The sequence below is a fragment of the Megalobrama amblycephala genome, linkage group LG4, assembly GCF_018812025.1.
Source record: "Megalobrama amblycephala isolate DHTTF-2021 linkage group LG4, ASM1881202v1, whole genome shotgun sequence".
Lineage (NCBI taxonomy): Eukaryota > Metazoa > Chordata > Actinopteri > Cypriniformes > Xenocyprididae > Megalobrama > Megalobrama amblycephala.
The window spans coordinates 48,546,544-48,564,319 of record NC_063047.1 but is presented as its reverse complement, the minus strand read 5'-3'; the positions used below and the strand labels follow the sequence as shown (position 1 = coordinate 48,564,319).

General features: G+C 37.4%; 2 protein-coding genes across 5 annotated transcripts; one reads left to right on the top strand and one right to left on the bottom strand.

Annotated features, from left to right (window-relative positions):
• Positions 1-1,782: 1,782 nt before the first annotated feature.
• Positions 1,783-7,472, bottom strand: si:ch211-110p13.9 (uncharacterized protein LOC562347 homolog). Of its 3 annotated transcripts, XM_048189693.1 has the most exons (5): positions 7,259-7,398; positions 7,052-7,161; positions 3,037-3,166; positions 2,807-2,940; positions 1,783-2,695 (listed from the first exon to the last, which is right to left on the bottom strand). In XM_048189693.1, the coding sequence occupies exons 1-5, from the start codon at positions 7,275-7,277 to the stop codon at positions 1,910-1,912; spliced, it is 1,179 nt and encodes a 392-aa protein (XP_048045650.1). In that variant the 5' UTR covers positions 7,278-7,398; the 3' UTR covers positions 1,783-1,909. The 3 variants fall into 3 exon arrangements, with proteins under 3 accessions (XP_048045650.1, XP_048045652.1, XP_048045651.1); XM_048189695.1 differs by lacking the exon at positions 7,052-7,161 and having other exon boundaries at positions 7,355-7,472; XM_048189694.1 differs by having other exon boundaries at positions 7,052-7,348.
• Positions 7,448-16,761, top strand: zcchc8 (zinc finger, CCHC domain containing 8). Of its 2 annotated transcripts, none has more exons than XM_048189692.1 (14): positions 7,448-7,628; positions 9,586-9,628; positions 9,729-9,803; positions 9,896-10,001; positions 10,087-10,164; positions 10,261-10,364; positions 10,465-10,530; positions 10,694-10,754; positions 10,846-10,973; positions 11,896-12,032; positions 12,250-12,359; positions 12,948-13,031; positions 13,137-13,251; positions 15,527-16,761. In XM_048189692.1, the coding sequence occupies exons 1-14, from the start codon at positions 7,448-7,450 to the stop codon at positions 16,363-16,365; spliced, it is 2,127 nt and encodes a 708-aa protein (XP_048045649.1). In that variant the 3' UTR covers positions 16,366-16,761. The 2 variants fall into 2 exon arrangements, with proteins under 2 accessions (XP_048045649.1, XP_048045648.1); XM_048189691.1 differs by having other exon boundaries at positions 13,134-13,251.
• The last annotated feature ends 1,015 nt before the right edge of the window (positions 16,762-17,776 follow it).

The following is a 17,776-nucleotide window of genomic DNA, read 5'->3' as shown; positions in this document are numbered from 1 at the left end:
TGTTTACGCGTACACTAACACAGCCTTGCAAACTATACTTCACTTGACTCGTACGCGTACACAGGCGTTTGACGCATGCGCAGTTTTGAGCAATCTCTCGCCACGAGTTACAACCCATGTAAACATTATATTTTTTCATGCTAGAGTCAAAACCAATTTAATGTGATTTCTTACGCTTAACTGTTAATTAATAAATAATATAATGGCCTATTAAGTGAATAATTGAACATCACTAATTTTTTTTTATTTATAACTGAAATATTTGGATTTTGACACTTAATTTAACACAATTAAATTAAGGATGACTGTAAATACATGTAGGGTAAGTGCAAATGTGTGTATAAACTAAGGAATCAGGCTAATCGGCTATCTGTAAGCTATGCTAGTACATAAGCTAACTAATAGCCTATAGCCATAAATCATTATAACGTAGTTGAAACAGTGTTTAACATAATTTTGTAGGAATTGTAAACAGGCACTAAAGAGAGTTCCTATTAAAAGCCTTTTGAACCAATGGGATTGCATGAGGTCCTAATGGAGACCTGATTTCGGGAGTCACTAGACCAGTCTGTTCTGTTTATGCAGTTTTTCTTTACTACCTTGTGAATCAACAAAGTATGCACGGTTACAAAAATCCTAAAAGCTACCAAAAGCTGGCAAAAAGGATGTGAAGCTATATCTTCAAGTGAAAAATATTAAAGGTGCCCTAGAACCCTTTTTCAAAATTTGTAATATAAGTCTAAAGTGTCCCCTGAGCATGTCTGTAAAGTTTCAGCTCAAAATACCCCAAAGAGTTTTTTAAATACATTTTCTTAACTGCCTATTTTGGGGCATCATTAACTATGCACTGATTCAGCGCACGGCCCCTTTAAATCTCCCGCTCCCCCGCGGCCTCTCTCCGCCTTAAACAGCAAACGCAAAGTTCACACAGCTAATATAACCCTCAAAATGGATCTTTATAAAGTGTTCGTCATTCATACATCGATTCCTGTGAGTATAGTATTTATTTGGATGTTTACATTTTAATCTGAATGAATTTAAGGCTATGCTCCGTGGCTAAAGCTAACATTACACACTGTTGGAGAGATTTATAAAGAATGAAGTTGTGTTTATGAATTATAGAGACTGCAAGTGTTAAAAAATGAAAATAGCGACAGCTCTTGTCTCTGTGAATACAGTAAGAAATGATGGTAACTTTAACCACTTTTAACAGTACATTAGCAACATGCTAACGAAACATTTAGAAAGACAATTCACAAATATCACTAAAAATATCATGTTATCATGGATCATTTATTATTGCTCCATCTGCCATTTTTTGCTATTATCCTTGCTTGCTTACCTAGTCTGATGATTCAGCTGTGCAGATCCAGACGTTAATACTGGCTGCCCTTGTGTAATGCTTTGAATATGGGCTGGCATATGCAAATATTGGGGGCGTGCATATCAATGATCCCGACTGTTACGTAACAGTCAGTGTTATGTTGAGATTCGCCTGTTCTTCGGAGGTCTTTTAAACAAATGAGATTTATATAAGAAGGAGGAAACAATGGTGTTTGAGACTCACTGCATGTCATTTCCATGTACTGAACTCTTGTTATTCCTCTATGCCAAGGTAAATTGAATTTTTCATTCGATGGCACCTTTAAGATATTTACTATGAGAGATTTTCCTTTAAAATTCTTAATAGTTTGGCCAAAAATCACAAGACTGCTCTCTTCTTATTCCTTTCATAACCAAATGTTACATTTGCGCCCTCAACATGTGTGGAAAAGACAAACATTTGACTTTTAATGGTAAACTATTTATTTGGAATAATCTTAAGGCTATACAGCTATAAAAATGCCACCTCGTGACATATAATGTATAACTGACATACATGATATGCATAATATGCAAATAACTATACTTATTTGCATATTAGACTGGAATACAATACATGGGCCACTCCAGTGATAAGATTGTGATTGGCAAATTCTAGGATAAGCAATAAAATGGGGTATTCGCTGTGTCGTTTCCAGTTTTCTGCCTCGTCACTCAGTCCCATCCAGTGTGCCAGAAGGTTCCGCATTGCCTCTGGGAAAAGTTCAGTTGCCAGCTCCTCTGGAGGTGGCAAGTTCGTAATGTGTTCAATGTGTTGGGCCTTAAAACCTTCAACCCGGTGGCTTATGGTGCTGTTGGCTGCATTGAACTGCTGGCCAAGCCAACCTGCCACTGCCTTTAGCAGACTGCTTGAGTAGATGGAGTAGCTCTTAAAATGAGTTTGAAACATGGCCATCACGGCATCTGTCAGTCTTTCCTCTTCAATCGTCCCGGTAATAGAGTATTCAACATAGTCCAAGACCTTTGTGGTAGTGTTTAATTGTTCTGCTTCAATATTTGTAAGTAACTTCACTTTTTCTGCTAGGCTGTGAAGTTTCTCGGCAAGTAAAGCAGACGAGCTTGAGTTTGTTTGCTCTGTTGAGGAACAGTAGTCATGGTCTGTAGATGATGAAACATCTGACTGAACTGTGGTTACTGGAAAGATGTCCATTCCCCCTCCGTCAGCGTGTCGATGGCTTTGGTATGATGGACATGTTTTATTATTTGCCAAAATTGTTTGCGCCTCTTGATCATTTTGGGGTTGAACGTGCTGGGCACCAAGATGATAGGTCATGTTTAAATTGTTGTCATTTATTCGTGATTTCCATAGATCCTTATGAACAAAATTATTTAAAAAAAAATATCAAACAAACAAAAAAAACAACTTATTAGAAATGGTGAAGATACAAAGACATAAAATTATAAAATGACAAACTCGAATTACCTGAAACGACTCCATGATTGAGAGCTGGTCTTGTTTGTTATACAGTTCAAATGCCACTCGAAAAACCCCTTGAACACTATAGAACCACAGACTGTTGCTGGAACAAGGAAGTCGCAGCCCTTGGAATCTGAAGTCTACAGAGCAAAAAGTTAAATATTAACCTTTAATAGTTCATAAAAATTATCTTTTATCATCTAATGCCCAGGCCAAAAAAAAAGATCATCACAAACCTGATGAGAAAACCAGTTTAGTTGCCAATCCTCGTTTAGCAAATTTGGCATGGTATCTGGGTTGGTTTTCACTGCGAACGTCTGTGTCTGAGAACAGATCAGCTCCAAGAAAGAGAGGGATCATCTCATCCTTCAAAATAAAATCAATAAACAGAATATATGAGGAACTATACAAAATAAATTGACATAGATTAATAAATTAAACATTACATTTTTTTTCAAAACTTTACTGCAAAAAGCAGGTATCTAGTGGAAACTTGTTTCTCGCAATTCAGACTCTTTCTCGCAATAGCAAGTTTATATCTCGCAATTCTGCGGTACATGAGATCCAGGATCCATTGGGTGGAGATGGGTAGGTTTGGGGATATGCAAAGTGGGAGGAGTTGGATCCAGATCCAGGGGGTGGAGACGGGTAGGTTTAAGGATCAGGGGGTGGAGACGGATAGGTTTAGTGATATGTAAAGTGGGAGGAGTTGGATCTGGATCTCGTGTTCTGCAATGAGGACCATCTCGGAGTTTGATTGACACTGACAGGTGATCCAACCAATCATAACGCCAAATCTGCCATTTTGTCCGACAAAGCAGTCAGGGGAGTTAGCAGATTAACATAGGTGGACTTAAACTTAAAGGTGCCCTAGATTCAAAAATTGAATTTACCTCAGCATAGTTAAATAACAAGAGTTCAGTACATGGAAAAGACATACATTGAGTCTCAAACTCCATTGTTTCCTCCTTCTTATATAAATCTCATTTGTTTAAACGACTTCCGAAGAACAGGCGAAACTCAACATAACACCGACTGTTACGTAACAGTCGGGGTGAACGCCCCAATATTTGCATAATGCCAGCCCATGTTCCCAACATTATAAAAGGCATTAGACAAGGGCAGCCAGTAAACGTCTGGATCTGTGCACAGCTGAATCAACAGACTAGGTAAGCAAGCAAGGACAACAGCAAAAAATGGCAGATGGAGCATTAATAACTGACATGATCCATGATAACATGATATTTTTAGTGATATTTGTAAATTGTCTTTCTAAATATTTCGTTAGCATGTTGCTAATGTACTGTTAAATGTGGTTAAAGTTACCATAGTTTCTTACTGTATTCACGGAGACAAGAGCCGTCGCTATTTTCATTTTTAAACACTTGCAGTCTATATAATTCATAAACACAACTTCATTCTTTATAAATCTCTCCAACAGTGTAGCATTAGCCGTTAGCCACAGAGCATATAGCCTCAAATTTACTCAGAATAAAACGTTAACATCCAAATAAATACTTTACTCACATAATTCGAAGCATGCATGCAGCATGCATGACGAACATCTTGTAAAGATCCATTTGAGGGTTATATTAGCTGTGTGATCTTTGTAAATGCGCTGTAATATAGTCGACAGCTCGTGTGGCAGGGAGCACGCAAATTAAAGGGGCGGCGCTGCCTAAATCAGTGCGTTGTTAATGATGCCCCAAAATAGGCAGTTAAAAAAATTAATTTAAAAAAATCTATGGGGTATTTTGAGCTGAAACTTCACAGACACATTCAGGAGACACCTTAGACTTATATTACATCTTGTAAAAAAGAATTCTTGGGCACCTTTAAAAATGGCGTGTATTGACGTCTTTCTGCGTTTAAAACAAGATTCCTTCTGATGTTCATTCATGTTTATTTGATGCTCTGAACTAGTAGGAAGAGATGATCGGTTCACGAGCCGCATGATCTGAGGCACTACAGTGATCTGTCACGACACATTAAAGAGCCACAAAATGGTATATATTGTTTAAATTTCTTTAAAAATGACAAAATTTGAAATTCGAGACTTTGTTTCATATCAAAAGTAACCTGCTCTGTCTTGTCTGTCGACGCGTTATCAGTGTCCTCCTTGCTCACTGCGTGAGAACATGATGTGTGGCGTGAGATCGGCATGGCTTGTCGGACATAGCAACAGTAACTAAAGGGGGCGGGTAAATTCAATTCAATTCACATTTATTTGTATAGCGCTTTTCGCAATACATATCGTTTCAAAGCAGATTTACAGAGAATGCATGTCAACATTACAATTTAAAGAATGCAGCTAGCAAATAATGTAATAATTTAGGCAATTAATTAACAAACACTGTTGGCAATTTACTTGAAGGTAGAAGCAATGAGCTCCTGGAAAAATGAATTACATATTAACAATAATTAGGATATATAGAATTTTGGAATGTGCATGTTGATCCAGATGTTGCATCTTCTAAAGTCCTCGCAATCTTTGCGAACGGTTAATTGCGAGTCAATTCTGACTTTTTTCTTGTTATTCTGACTTTTTTCTCGCAATTGCAAGTTTATATCTCACAATTCTGACTGAGAAAAAAGATGTCTGAAACACTGTAAAAAATTATTGTTGGTTTAACTTAAAAAAAAAAAAAAAAACTTAAATTTTTGAGTTCATTGAAATTAAAAATTTGAGTTAATACAATAAAGGCGATTGGTTTAATCACCAGAAACTCAAAATATTATGTTATCTGAACTACATTAATTATCTAAGTTGATTTGACAAAAGAAAAAATGCTATGATAACAAATCATGAATGTAATTTTTTACAGTGTAGGTATCTACACTTTATTTAAAATGGATTATAAACAACTTTAAACTGATATGAATTAAAGATATTTGTAAACGTATTTAATTTATCAATAATCAACAAAAGGGGGAACACTCACTGGAAAAATGAGAACACACAGTGAAAACCCAGCTGAAAAAACATCTAAAACCTTCTTAAAGGATTAGTCCACTTGTAAATAAACTTTTCCTGATAATTTACTGACCCCCATGTCATCCAAGACGTTCATGTCTTTCTTTCGTCAGTCGAAAAGAAATGAAGGTTTTTGAGGAAAACATTCCAGGATTATTCTCCATATAGTGGACTTCAATGGACTCCAAACGGTTGAAGGTCAAAATTACAGTTTCAGTGCAGCTTCAAAGGGTTTAAATGATACCAGACGAGGAATAAGAGTCTTATCTAGAGAAACGATCGCTCATTTTCGGAAAAAATACAACTGTAAATGCTTTATAAACACAAAAGATCGCCTTGAACATACATCCCGTTTCCGTATTCTTCAAAACGCTTATGCTTCTACACCTTCCCTATTCTACTTACGGATCGAATGCGGCACCAGTTTAGTTTTTTTCCGTGCGTAGAAAAGGCATAAGCGTTTTGAAGAATATGGAAAGCGGAAGCACGTGCAACTTAAGGCGATATTTTGTGTTTATAAAGCATAAACGGTTGTATTTTTTTTTTTTTTGGAAAATGAGCGATCGTTTCTCTAGATAAGACCCTTATTCCTCGTCTGGTATCGTTTAAAGCCCTTTGAAACTGCACTGCAACTGTAATTTTGACCTTCAACCGTTTGGAGTCCATTGAAGTCCACTATAAGGAGAAAAATCCTGGAATGTTTTCATCAAAAACCTTAATTTCTTTTCGACTGACGAAAGAAAGACATGAACATATTGGATGACATGGGGGTGAGTAAATTATCAGGAAAAGTTTATTTAAAAGTGGACTAATCCTTTAAGCTGACTGGTTTTAGTTGGTCTTGTTTTGCAGGCTGGTTTTAGAGGGGTTTGACCATTTCTTTAGCTGGTCAGGCTGCGAGACCAACTGACCATCCACCTTAAACCAGCTAAAACCAGTCTATGTTTTGGTTTAGTCTATGGTTTTAGCTGGTTTAAGATGGATGGTCAGCTGTTTTTTTCAGCAGGGAAAGCATCACTTTACCATGATGGTAAGTAAAGGACGATGCAGTTCATGTTTTCTTTCCATGCAGATAAATTTTCCATGCCTAGACTGGTTGACGGCTTCTTCCAGCCTGGCCAAGCTGGTGTCCCAGTCCAATCAGCTAGCTAAAAAAGTGGTCAAAATCCCTCTAAAACCAGCCTACTAAATCAGATATGATCAGGTTTCAGTAGTTTTTCAGCAGGGTTTGTATACATGTCCAAAAATCAACAGTATTATGGTATTTTTACACTTACCTCATTAGTGCTCGGTTTAGTCACATTAAACGAGTTATTGTTTGTAAGATATAAGAATCGTATCCTCCTCTTCCCACTCTCCCAATATGACATATTGATGAGAGAAACTCCTACAGATGTCATGATGATGATTGAGGAAAATTTAAAATAGTGAAGAAATGAAGTGTTTTATCGCAAACGCTCTGACATGCCAGGTATAATCTTTACCGTGGTTACAGGGGAGCATTGTAAAACCGAAAATAACTTCTAGTATGAAGAATTCCCTAGACGGCGTGTTGTTTGCAGGCGTGAGTGTATATTTACTTCCTGATTCTGGTCTCTAGCCAATCAACAGTCACGCGTCAGAGAGTTGTAGGATTTGCCCTTCGAACCGGACGCGCATTGTGGTCATCAAACATGGCTGCGGTGGATTTTGGAGATTCAGAATTGTTCGACCAATTCGAGGAGAAAGCGCCAGCGCACAATCGTCTGACAGATGAAGGTGATGATGAGGAGGGTGAGAGTTCAGATCGACTCCGGGAGCTTCGGCAGACATTAGAAGTGTGCGAGGAAACAATAGAGCGTCTGAACGCAGAGAATATCCTTCATCCAGTGAGCGCGCTGGCTTTCTCATTAATTTCTGCTGAAATATATCTGACTCGCTTGTTGAATATAGTTGTATTACTGAATATAGCTGTATCTATTATTGTACTTCTGATTGTGTTCATCAGACGTTAAAAGGCAATGTAGAGTGGGAAAATGTGGACATTTGTGTAGATCAGTTATGTTTAGTTCAGTTACGATGAAAATATGATTAAGTTAGTAGATTTTTATTTTGTTATGGCCGATAATCGATATTATAACTGTGCTATTTTGATTTTTTTTCTTCTTAGAAAAAGCACACTAAAACTCCTAAATCTATCATTTCACAGTCTGCAAGTGACATAAGGCATGTTTAGTAACTTTTTCTGTAATATAGGACTTCAGTCAAGAATTAAAGGATTAGTTCACCCAAAAAGTAGAATTTTGTCATCGTTACAAACATTCATCTTCAGAACACAAATGAAGATCTTTTTAATGAAATCTGAGAGCGTTCTGTCCCTCCATTGATGCAACTACCACTTTCAAGCCCCAGAAAGGTAGTAAAGACATCATTAAAGTAATCCATGTGACTCCAGTGGATTAACCTCAATTTTATGAAGCAATGCCAGTGCTTTGCTCGTGCAAAAAAACATGATTTACCACTTTATTTACAAAATATTAATCTCCAACACTTGTTCATGAGAGCACCACAATGCATACGTGTTGTGTTGATGCGAGAGCAGACGTTGTAGCGTGTTGGAGATTAATATTTTGTAAATAAAGTGGTTAATTGGGTTTTTTTTCCCCGCAAACAAAGCACTCGCATTGCTTCATAAAATTGAGGTTAAAGCGTTAGTTCACCCAAAAATGAAAATTCTGTCATTTATTACTTGCCCTCATGCCGTTCCTCACCCGTAAGATCTTCGGAACACAAATTAAGATATTTTTGATGAAATCTGATGGCTCAGTGAGGCCTGCATAGGCAGCAATGACATTTCCTCTCTCAAGATCCATTAATGTACTAAAAACATGTTTAAATCAGTTCATGTGAGTGCAGTGGTTCAATATTAATATTATAAAGCGTTTATAAATATTATAAATGACTTGTAAATGACTTGATGGCCGATTTCAAAACACTGCTTCAGGAAGCTTCGGAGCGTTATGAATCTTTTGTGTCGAATGATGATTCGGATCGCGTGTCAAACTGCCAAATTGTTGAAATCACGTGACTTTGGCGCTCCGAACCGCTGATTTGACACGCTGATTCATTATGCTCCGAAGCTTCATGAAGCAGTGTTTTGAAAATTTTGGTCGCTTTATAATATTAATGTTGAACCACTGTACTCACATGAACTGATTTAAATATGTTTTTAGTACATTAATGGATCTTGAGAGAGGAAATGTCATTGCTGGCTATGCAGGCCTCACTGAGCCATCGGATTTCAATAAAAATATCTTAATTTGTGTTCCGAAGATTAACGAAGGTCTTACGGGTGTGGAACGGCATGAGGGTGAGTAATAAATTACATTATTTTCATTTTTGGTTGAACTAACCCTTCAAACCACTGGAGTCACATGGGTTACTTTAATGATGTCTTTATTGCCTTTCTGAGGCTTGAAAGTGGTAGTTGCATCAATGGAGGGACAGAAAACTCTCAGGTTTCATTAAAAAGATCTTAATTTGTGTTCCTAAGATGAATGAATGTCTTACGGGTGTGGAACGACATGAGGGTGAGTAATTAATGACAGAAATTTCAAGACAGAAAAATGGTTCACTGGAGTGAATAAACTCTTGTGTTATCGAACTTCAAAATTGGCCTAATCAAACAGATGAAAAATGCTAATTCTGACTGATAATATGCTGATACTATTTTGTACCAATACTATCTGCTATCTTTGATTTGATCTTTTTTCACTGCTTGTTGTCTGTCTTTATATTGAGTGTTGAATTTTGCACCTTAACGATGATCCACATGAGGAACTGAAGAGAAAGTTGACCATATTAAGTCGTCCTACGTGAGTGAATAATAATTATTTGAACTCTTATTTCAATACACAGTTTAACTGGGCATTTGCAGTTATTGATTTATTGATTCAATGGTCGTTTTTATTCCAGAGGTATAAAAATAGCAGATTCCAAAACCGATGGGCCACTTTGTCAGGTTAATTATGGAAACAGCATCATTTCCAAGTAGGTACTTTCTGCATCATCTTTCAATTTAATGTTTGATTTTTTTTCAAATGGTAGTTTTGTTGAGAGATGCTCTTTGTGTGTGTGTTTAGGCAGTGTCGGAAAGAAATTGAAGACTTCATCTACGGTCTTGTCCAGAAACGCCTACATGAGTGTAACAATGATAAAGAAGGCTCTGCTCTTCATGTCAACCCACATGTACATCTCTAATATCACTGGACAAGGAATTTAATACAATAGTCTCCATCAGAGAGCATTAATTCTGTTTTTTCCTTGTTTGTAGCTTTCAAGTTTCATCATGGAGGAGAGCTATAAAGCGAAGACTACCAGTGACTCTAAACATATAAAAAATGCTTTCAGTGTGAGTCCTACAAACCAGTGTCACCGCATACATCACTCATATTCACTTAGTAGACTACTGAAGCCTCTACAAATCAACCTTGTTTTTGGTTTGTAGATAATAGGGAGCGTTTTATACTTCGCCAACTTCTGTGTTGATAAACTTGGCCAGCCGCTGCTGAATGAAAACCCCCAGCTGACTGACGGATGGGAAGTTCCCAAGTATCCTAAAAGTTAATACTTGCTGTGCTTTTTGTAATTTAGATAATGCTTTTACTCTATTTTACACGTCTGTGTACATCCTGAATGATTTTTTGCAAAGATACCAGCAGGTCTTTGGCCAGATCATTGCCCTCGAGGGCCAAGAGGTGCAGATAAAGGAGAAAAGGTATGGCAAGAGTTTTCAATCACAGCTTTTGGATATTGATATTTTTATGGGATTGCAAGACTGATGCCGTGCAAATCAGTATTGTTTTAGATTAGCATCTGTATTTTTGTGTCTGATTTGCTTTTCTGGTTGAGGAATTGAAGTGTGTTTGTTGTCTTTCCAGACCTAAACCGTGCTGTTTTAACTGCTGCTCTGAGGGCCATCAACTGCGAGACTGTCCGGAGGTCTTTCTCTTTAATTACTGACAATATATCTGTACTATATTCATATTTACATTCATTACATTTACATCCATATTTTTATTTACTGTTTAAGCCCAAAGATATGGCTCGTATCAATGAAAAAAGAAAGGAGTTTTCACAGAACAGCAATCAGAGCAACCAACGTTACCATGCAGAAGAAGTTGAGGAGCGATTCGCAAAGTACAAGCCGGGAATAATGAGGTCAGCCAACTTATGAAGTGTCAGTTTTTGCATGTTTTTTTTTTTTTCTTCCTTTTTCTGTTTTTACAAATTTTTCAGTTTTCAAATAAGCCAAGTCTCCCTCTCTCTGCAGTCAACCATTTTAGGAAAATTAAATCTTTTAACATTTTTTTCCTGTGAAAATAATATCTTCATGCCTTAAAATAGCTTGAATGTAACTGTCTTCATTTAGTATACACAGGCTCATGAATATGCAAATTAGTCCCCGCCTCCACTCAATCACACCTGCTCGGACTGCTTGATCCGCTCTGTCAACTGTAGCAAACGCTACACAATGGCAAGTGGAAATGTTGGTTTAATTCAGCCATATATGTTTGAGCCAGAAAAGAAGTGTAAGTGTGAATTATACAGGCTCGTCTACAAGTCGATGTATCTGTTGAGCGGATTCTTAAACACCTCTGATTGGCCACTGTCTTCACTCGCTCAACAGATATGTCTGTGATTGGCTACAATGATCAACGCTTCAAAGACATGTTGTGAATAGACATCTTTGACGCTCTTCACCGAGATACACATGGGAGCATTTGAAAGCAGGCGTCTATCAGCATATATATTAGGGATTTCAAATGCCCCCGTGTGTATCTGTAAGCGCTCGATGAAGAGCAAAGATGTCTATTTACAACATGTTTCTGAAGCGTTGATCATTGTATCCAATCACAGACAAATCTGTTGAGCGAGTGAATACAGTGGCCAATTAGAGGTATTTAAGAATCCACTCAAAATGCTAGGGGGAAATACTTTTGGCAACCCTACAATTGACTCCTATACCGATAACATAAATGCATTCTGTCTTTCCACCCATATTTTTTTTCCCCCCAAATATAAATGTCATTTTTCTGAAAGTCAACTCAGATGATATGCAATTTATGTTGTCTTTGTTTAGTCAAGACCTCCTTGATGCTCTTGGGATTACCACAAACACCCTTCCTCCATTCATCTATCGCATGAGGGAGCTCGGTTACCCGCCTGGCTGGTTAAAAGAAGCAGAAATGGAAAACTCAGGCCTGATGCTCTATGATGGTAAGAGTGAGTTTGGTATCTTATTATGGCCAGTGTTAGCAACAAATTTCCTAGGTTAAGAAACCCCATAATTGTGTGGATATTTTGAGGGTTTTCTTACTTGAGGTGAGCTGACCACAGGAGCGAGGGCTTTACCTTTCTGAAGCGTGATTAAGGAAGGATAGTGTGTTTTAAGTAGAACTATACTGCCATTGATTTGTTAACTTTTCTTTGCAAGGATCAAATGATGGCGATGAAAATAACCCCAGCCAAAAGATCTCTTATGATGTCTCCAAGCTGGTTGACTTTCCTGGCTTCAATGTCTCTATACCGCCCAACGTAAGAGATGTAAGTGTACATACACTCTAATTGGACACAAAACAAACAAAAAACATGCTTGTGTTTCCACCACCTAAATTCTAAGTATTGACAAACTCACATAATATTTAATTCACATAATGTGCTTTGCAACCACCCACTACACACAAGCATAGAAGTCTAAATGTTCTCATATGCGGGAGTCGCGCTGTGAACTTGGTCAAAGTTCCCTTCAAGGAAAGTCTGTTCACTCTGCGGCCATATTTGCATTGCAGTGTCTCCTACTTGGGGCATTGAGGACCAAGTCCTATCTACTTGAATGGGGAATTCCTGAAATCCTAAAAACTGCTTGCCACACTTTCATTCAAATATCATATTTCAAACCATCTGACATGACCTTTCCATTCAATTTATTTTATATACACAAATAGCATTAAAAATGTATTTTTAGCTGGACCATCCAATACGCATTGGCTCAGTGTTCAGAAACGCAGTCAGCACTTGTCCCAAATGGGGCACGGTTCTGTGATCAGTAGTAAAAGCTGTTTTCCCTCTATCAGGTCTCCTGTTCTATTGAAATCCAACAAAACCTTGTTTTATTTCTCCCTCAATATACAGGATTACAGGTCATTCGGTTCCATTCCAATGCAACCTCAGCAATGGAAGCAAAATTTTGCTGCTTTTTTAAGCAGTACCTTTCCGGTAAAAACCCTTTTCAATATATTTTTGTATATGTGTGTGTATTTCTATTTTATTGCCTTTATTGATATTTCCCAAGGAATTAATAACCTCATATGTGCCCAGCAGGCCACCAGCTGCAGTAAGAGGCGTCATGAGTCTGAATCAACACCCCAGAAGACAAAGAAATGGAGATCTAATTCAGAGCAAACACACCAGGCGTCGGATATGGAGATAGAGTCAGGTACACGGCTTTGACTTTGCTAGACTCTGTAGGATTTATGAGTACAGATTGTTCTGGAATGCATACTTGACGTGGCATCTTTGCTGTAAAACTATTTACTTGTGTTTTTTGAAATGTGTTACGTATAGTATAATGATTTTTTTTAACAGAAACACAAAAATAGTTTAGATAAAATCACTTAATCTCATTTATTTAATAATCAACACTCAAGTGGAAATTAAGTTGTATATCTCATTTAATCATTTAAATTGCACATAAGGCAATTCTATATTAACTTTTTAATAATATAATTATGTGTGATGGCAGAGTTCAGGCTTATGAACCGCACTTATGAACAGAGCAATCGAACCAGAGTTCGTTTTAATCGAACCAAACCTGCCAAGTGTGAACACACCATAAAAATATAAGGAATATGAAATGCGTTTATAGACATTGAATGGTTTTCCTGAGGTAATACATTGTTTACAAGCTGTTTCATTGACGTCTTTCCACAGTAGAAACACTGATTGAGACTACATGAGACATGATACATTTCAGTTAACTGTACTGTATCTTTCAACATACCTTCTGATGTTCATTCATGTTTATTTCGTGCTGTAACAAGTAGTAAAGTGGAAGAGATGATCGGTTTATGTGCGCTCCGAGCTGCCCCTCCGATTGAACTGAGGTGCTACAGCAATCTGTCACCCTTTATTAAAGAGAATCAAAACAATATTAGTTGTTTGAATTTTGTTATAAAAAGACAGACTTTAAAAGAACAGATTTTCTTTCATATCAGAAGTAACAAAGCACAAAGCTTATTGCAATTATTGGATGGTAGGGATGCTACAAATAATATTTAGAGAAGTTCACGCATCAACGGAACAAAAAACATTGATTAAATAGAAATTTGGTTCATCAAAATATGAAAGCTTGTTTCTGCCACTAAATAAAAAAAATAAATAAAAAAGGTAATTCTGACTTTTTTATCTCACAATTCTGACTTTTTTTCCCCTCAGAATTTCAGTTCAATTCACATTTATTTGTATACCGCTTTTCACAATACATATCGTTTCAAAGCAGTTTTACAGGGAGTGCATGTCAACATTACAGTTTAGAGTAGTCTGTTATCAGAGTTGACTGTGTCCAAATTATGTAATTTCAGAAATGTACATATAATCACACAGATAGCTAACAATATAAATAATTTGGGCAATTTAATTTACAGTCACTGTTAGCAAATTAATTTAATTTAAGGTAGAAACAATGAGCTAATGGAAGTAATGAATACATGTTAACAATAATTAGGATATATAGCAATATTTGGAATGTGCATGTTGATCCAGAGTTTGCGTCATCTGAATTTCGAGATTTTTAAACTCGCAATTACGAGTTATAGAGTCAGAAGATATAAAGACGCAATTCTGAGTTTTTATCATGCAATTCTTCAATTACTTTTTTTCCCTCAAAATTGTGAGATATAAACACAGTTGCAAGCTATAAAATCAGAATTGCATGATATGAACTCGCAATTCTGACTTTTTTTCTTAGAAATGTGAGTGTATATCTCGCAATCCTGACTATAACATGCAATTGCAAGTTAAGTCAGAATTGTGGGATATAAACTCGCAATTCTGAGAAAAAGTATTTTTTCCCTCACAATTGGACATTATAACACACAATTGCTAGTTTATGTGTCAAAATTCTGAGAAAGAATTGTGAGGGGAAAAAGTCAGAATTGTGAGTTATAAAGTCTGAATTGCGAGTTATAAAGCAATTCTGACTTTTTCTCACAATTGTGAGTTTATATCACGCAATTCTGACTTTATAACTCACAATTCAGACTATAACTCACAATTTTGACTTTATAACTCACAATTCTGACTTTATATCTCTCACTTCTGAGAAAAAAAAGTCAGAATTATAAGATATAAACTCGCAATTGCACGGAAAATGTCAGAATTGTGAGAGAAATCGCAATTACCTATTATTTTTTTTATTTCATGGCAGAATCAAGCTTCCATAAAAGGAAGATCCATTAAATATGAGAAATCGATAATTGTCAACCCAGTTTAGTGTGTCATTTGGGACAAACATGCCATCAGAGAAGTTCTAATGAAATGTCACCATTTCTGCCAATGATTTTGTAGGGCAGAAATCATTGACCATAACAGTGACATTTCATTAGCACTTCTCTGATGGCACGTTTTAAATGTGTCAGGGTCTATAGTTTTGTCCAGAATACTTTATTATCGTGTAAGAAAATCATGACGATTTAGTTTTCGTCCTTCTACAGATCATGACGCACCTCAAATGAGACCTGATGGTTTCCAGTTCCACCCGCCACTCCCTCCTGGTACTTCGTCCATGAGCGTTCCTCCGCCTTTACCGCTGGGAACGCCTCCAACCACACCTCCAGTCCCTAAGGGAACTCCACCAGCAACTCCACCTACAAGTTATTCTCCATCCACCCAAGTGAGGGGGATGACGGAGGGGGAGGAGTCAGAAGATGGGCTGTCTCTGGAGGAACTAGAGGAGCAGCAAAGGCTTCTTTGGGCTGCCCTTGAGAAGGCAGATACTACAACCAACAGTGATTCTGAAGCTGGAGCTTCTGAGACCCCCGTCCCAAGTTCCCCCAGTGTCGTCACTTCGCTTAGGCTTGACACTGAGGAAGAAGGAGAAAAGATGGAGGACCTGAGTCATACATATGAAATCAAGAGCACACCATCTTCACCTGCTGATCCAGTAACTAACTGTGAGGATGAGACCATAGAAAAAACAACCTGTGAAGGACAGGAAAAACATTCGATTAATGAAAACACGATCGACTTGAGTGATATTATCGTCCTGGATGAAATTTACGAGGAAAACAGTAATCATGATGCAACAAATGGAACTTCAGCCTCTCCGCAGATAAGCACACAAGAGTCGAACGCTCAAGTGGCTGATGACACGGAGGAACCTGTCATAAATAAAGTCGCTTTCGTCCCACACCGTAGCAGATTTGCTGCGGGAATAATTCCTTTCGAGGACACTCCTGAGTTTACAGAGGTTGCTGAAGCAACGGGGGTTTACCTCAAAATTCGAGATTTACTAAAAGGCTCTCCAAGAAATCAGGCAAAAAATAAGAAATAATCGAAGTCGTCTGTTTTTACTGCTCACCTGTGGACAATAAGCATTGTTTTTTTTCCCTCTTACTACAGTCCTTTTGTATGTAGTTTTACTTTGGTGCTTTGGATCTTTTTACTGCTATCGTGTGAATTTTTTTTTTTTTTTTTTTTTTTAAACACATAAAGGTTACATTTGATTTGTACCTGAATATTAACTGATTGTGGGTACTTGATCTGTGCGCAGTTTTTTTTAATTGTTATTTTTCCTGTTCAGTTCTCTGTAATTTCAGTTGTTATTGCTACATCTCTTGGCATGCTCATTTGTATGCCCGCCATAGATTACCTGTGTAATTTATTGTGAATATCTTTTCAGCTTAAATTTCTTAAGAATTCTCACTCGATTAAAAGTTTTTAACTTGAACTTGGTAGTAAAATTAAATCATTGCACTTTAATTTTTACAGGTTTTTTAATGCAATTCTTTGTCTGTTCTACAATCTATTTTATTTTTCTTTATATTAGTGGTGTGGCAAAGTTTTGCCAGAATTTTGCTCCAACCCAAATCAAACACCTGAACAAGCTAGTCAAGGTCTGAAGGGATACTAGACAGGCAACAGGCAGGTGTTTTTATCAAGGTTGGAGCAAAACTCTGCAGGACTGTGGCTCTCCAAGACCGACGTTAGCCACCTCTGCTTTATACCATGGGCTGTCTGAACACTCGAATCCGATTGGTTGCAAGGTGTGTTCAAACCATGTAATGCACTGGTAGGTCAGTTTTATCACCGCTCTGTATTAATACGCTGCTTTCATTGAAACACACACACACGGGAACACTGCGCGCCGCGGTATGTGCGCGGACAGATATGAGCACAGATTATCAATGCTTCCCCGCGACTTTGCTACTAAGCAACTACATCATATTTCTCAGCAGCGAGGTGGTAACATCGCTGTTTTTGAAGTAGCCTAATTCTTACACTAACAGCTTCATCTTTAGTTAGTTGAGATGCTGCACTGACGTAATTCAAGTGCACAATCGTACATCTCTCTCTTTCTGTCTTTGTAATTCAGTCAAATAAAATCTTACCGCACTATTTTACCTCTGTGTCTGATTTAAAGTGTACCGAGTGCTAGGTTCTGAAGCTCTGGGTATACTTCGTTTTTTTTATGCATACATGCACAGCCGAACACACAACCTTACAAAGTATACTTCATTTCACTTGTGCACATACTCAGGCGTTCGATGCATGTGCAGTTTTGAGTAATCTCTCGCCACGAGTGACATGCCATGTAAACATCTTTGTATTCTTTCATGCTTTCATGTTGTACAAATAAGGGTACTTTCTAACCTCTTCAGACAATCTCATCTATGTAGGCCTCCATTGTCACTGTAGCTTGCATGTGTTCCGGTCTGTTTGTTTATGCAGGTTTTACTTTGAAT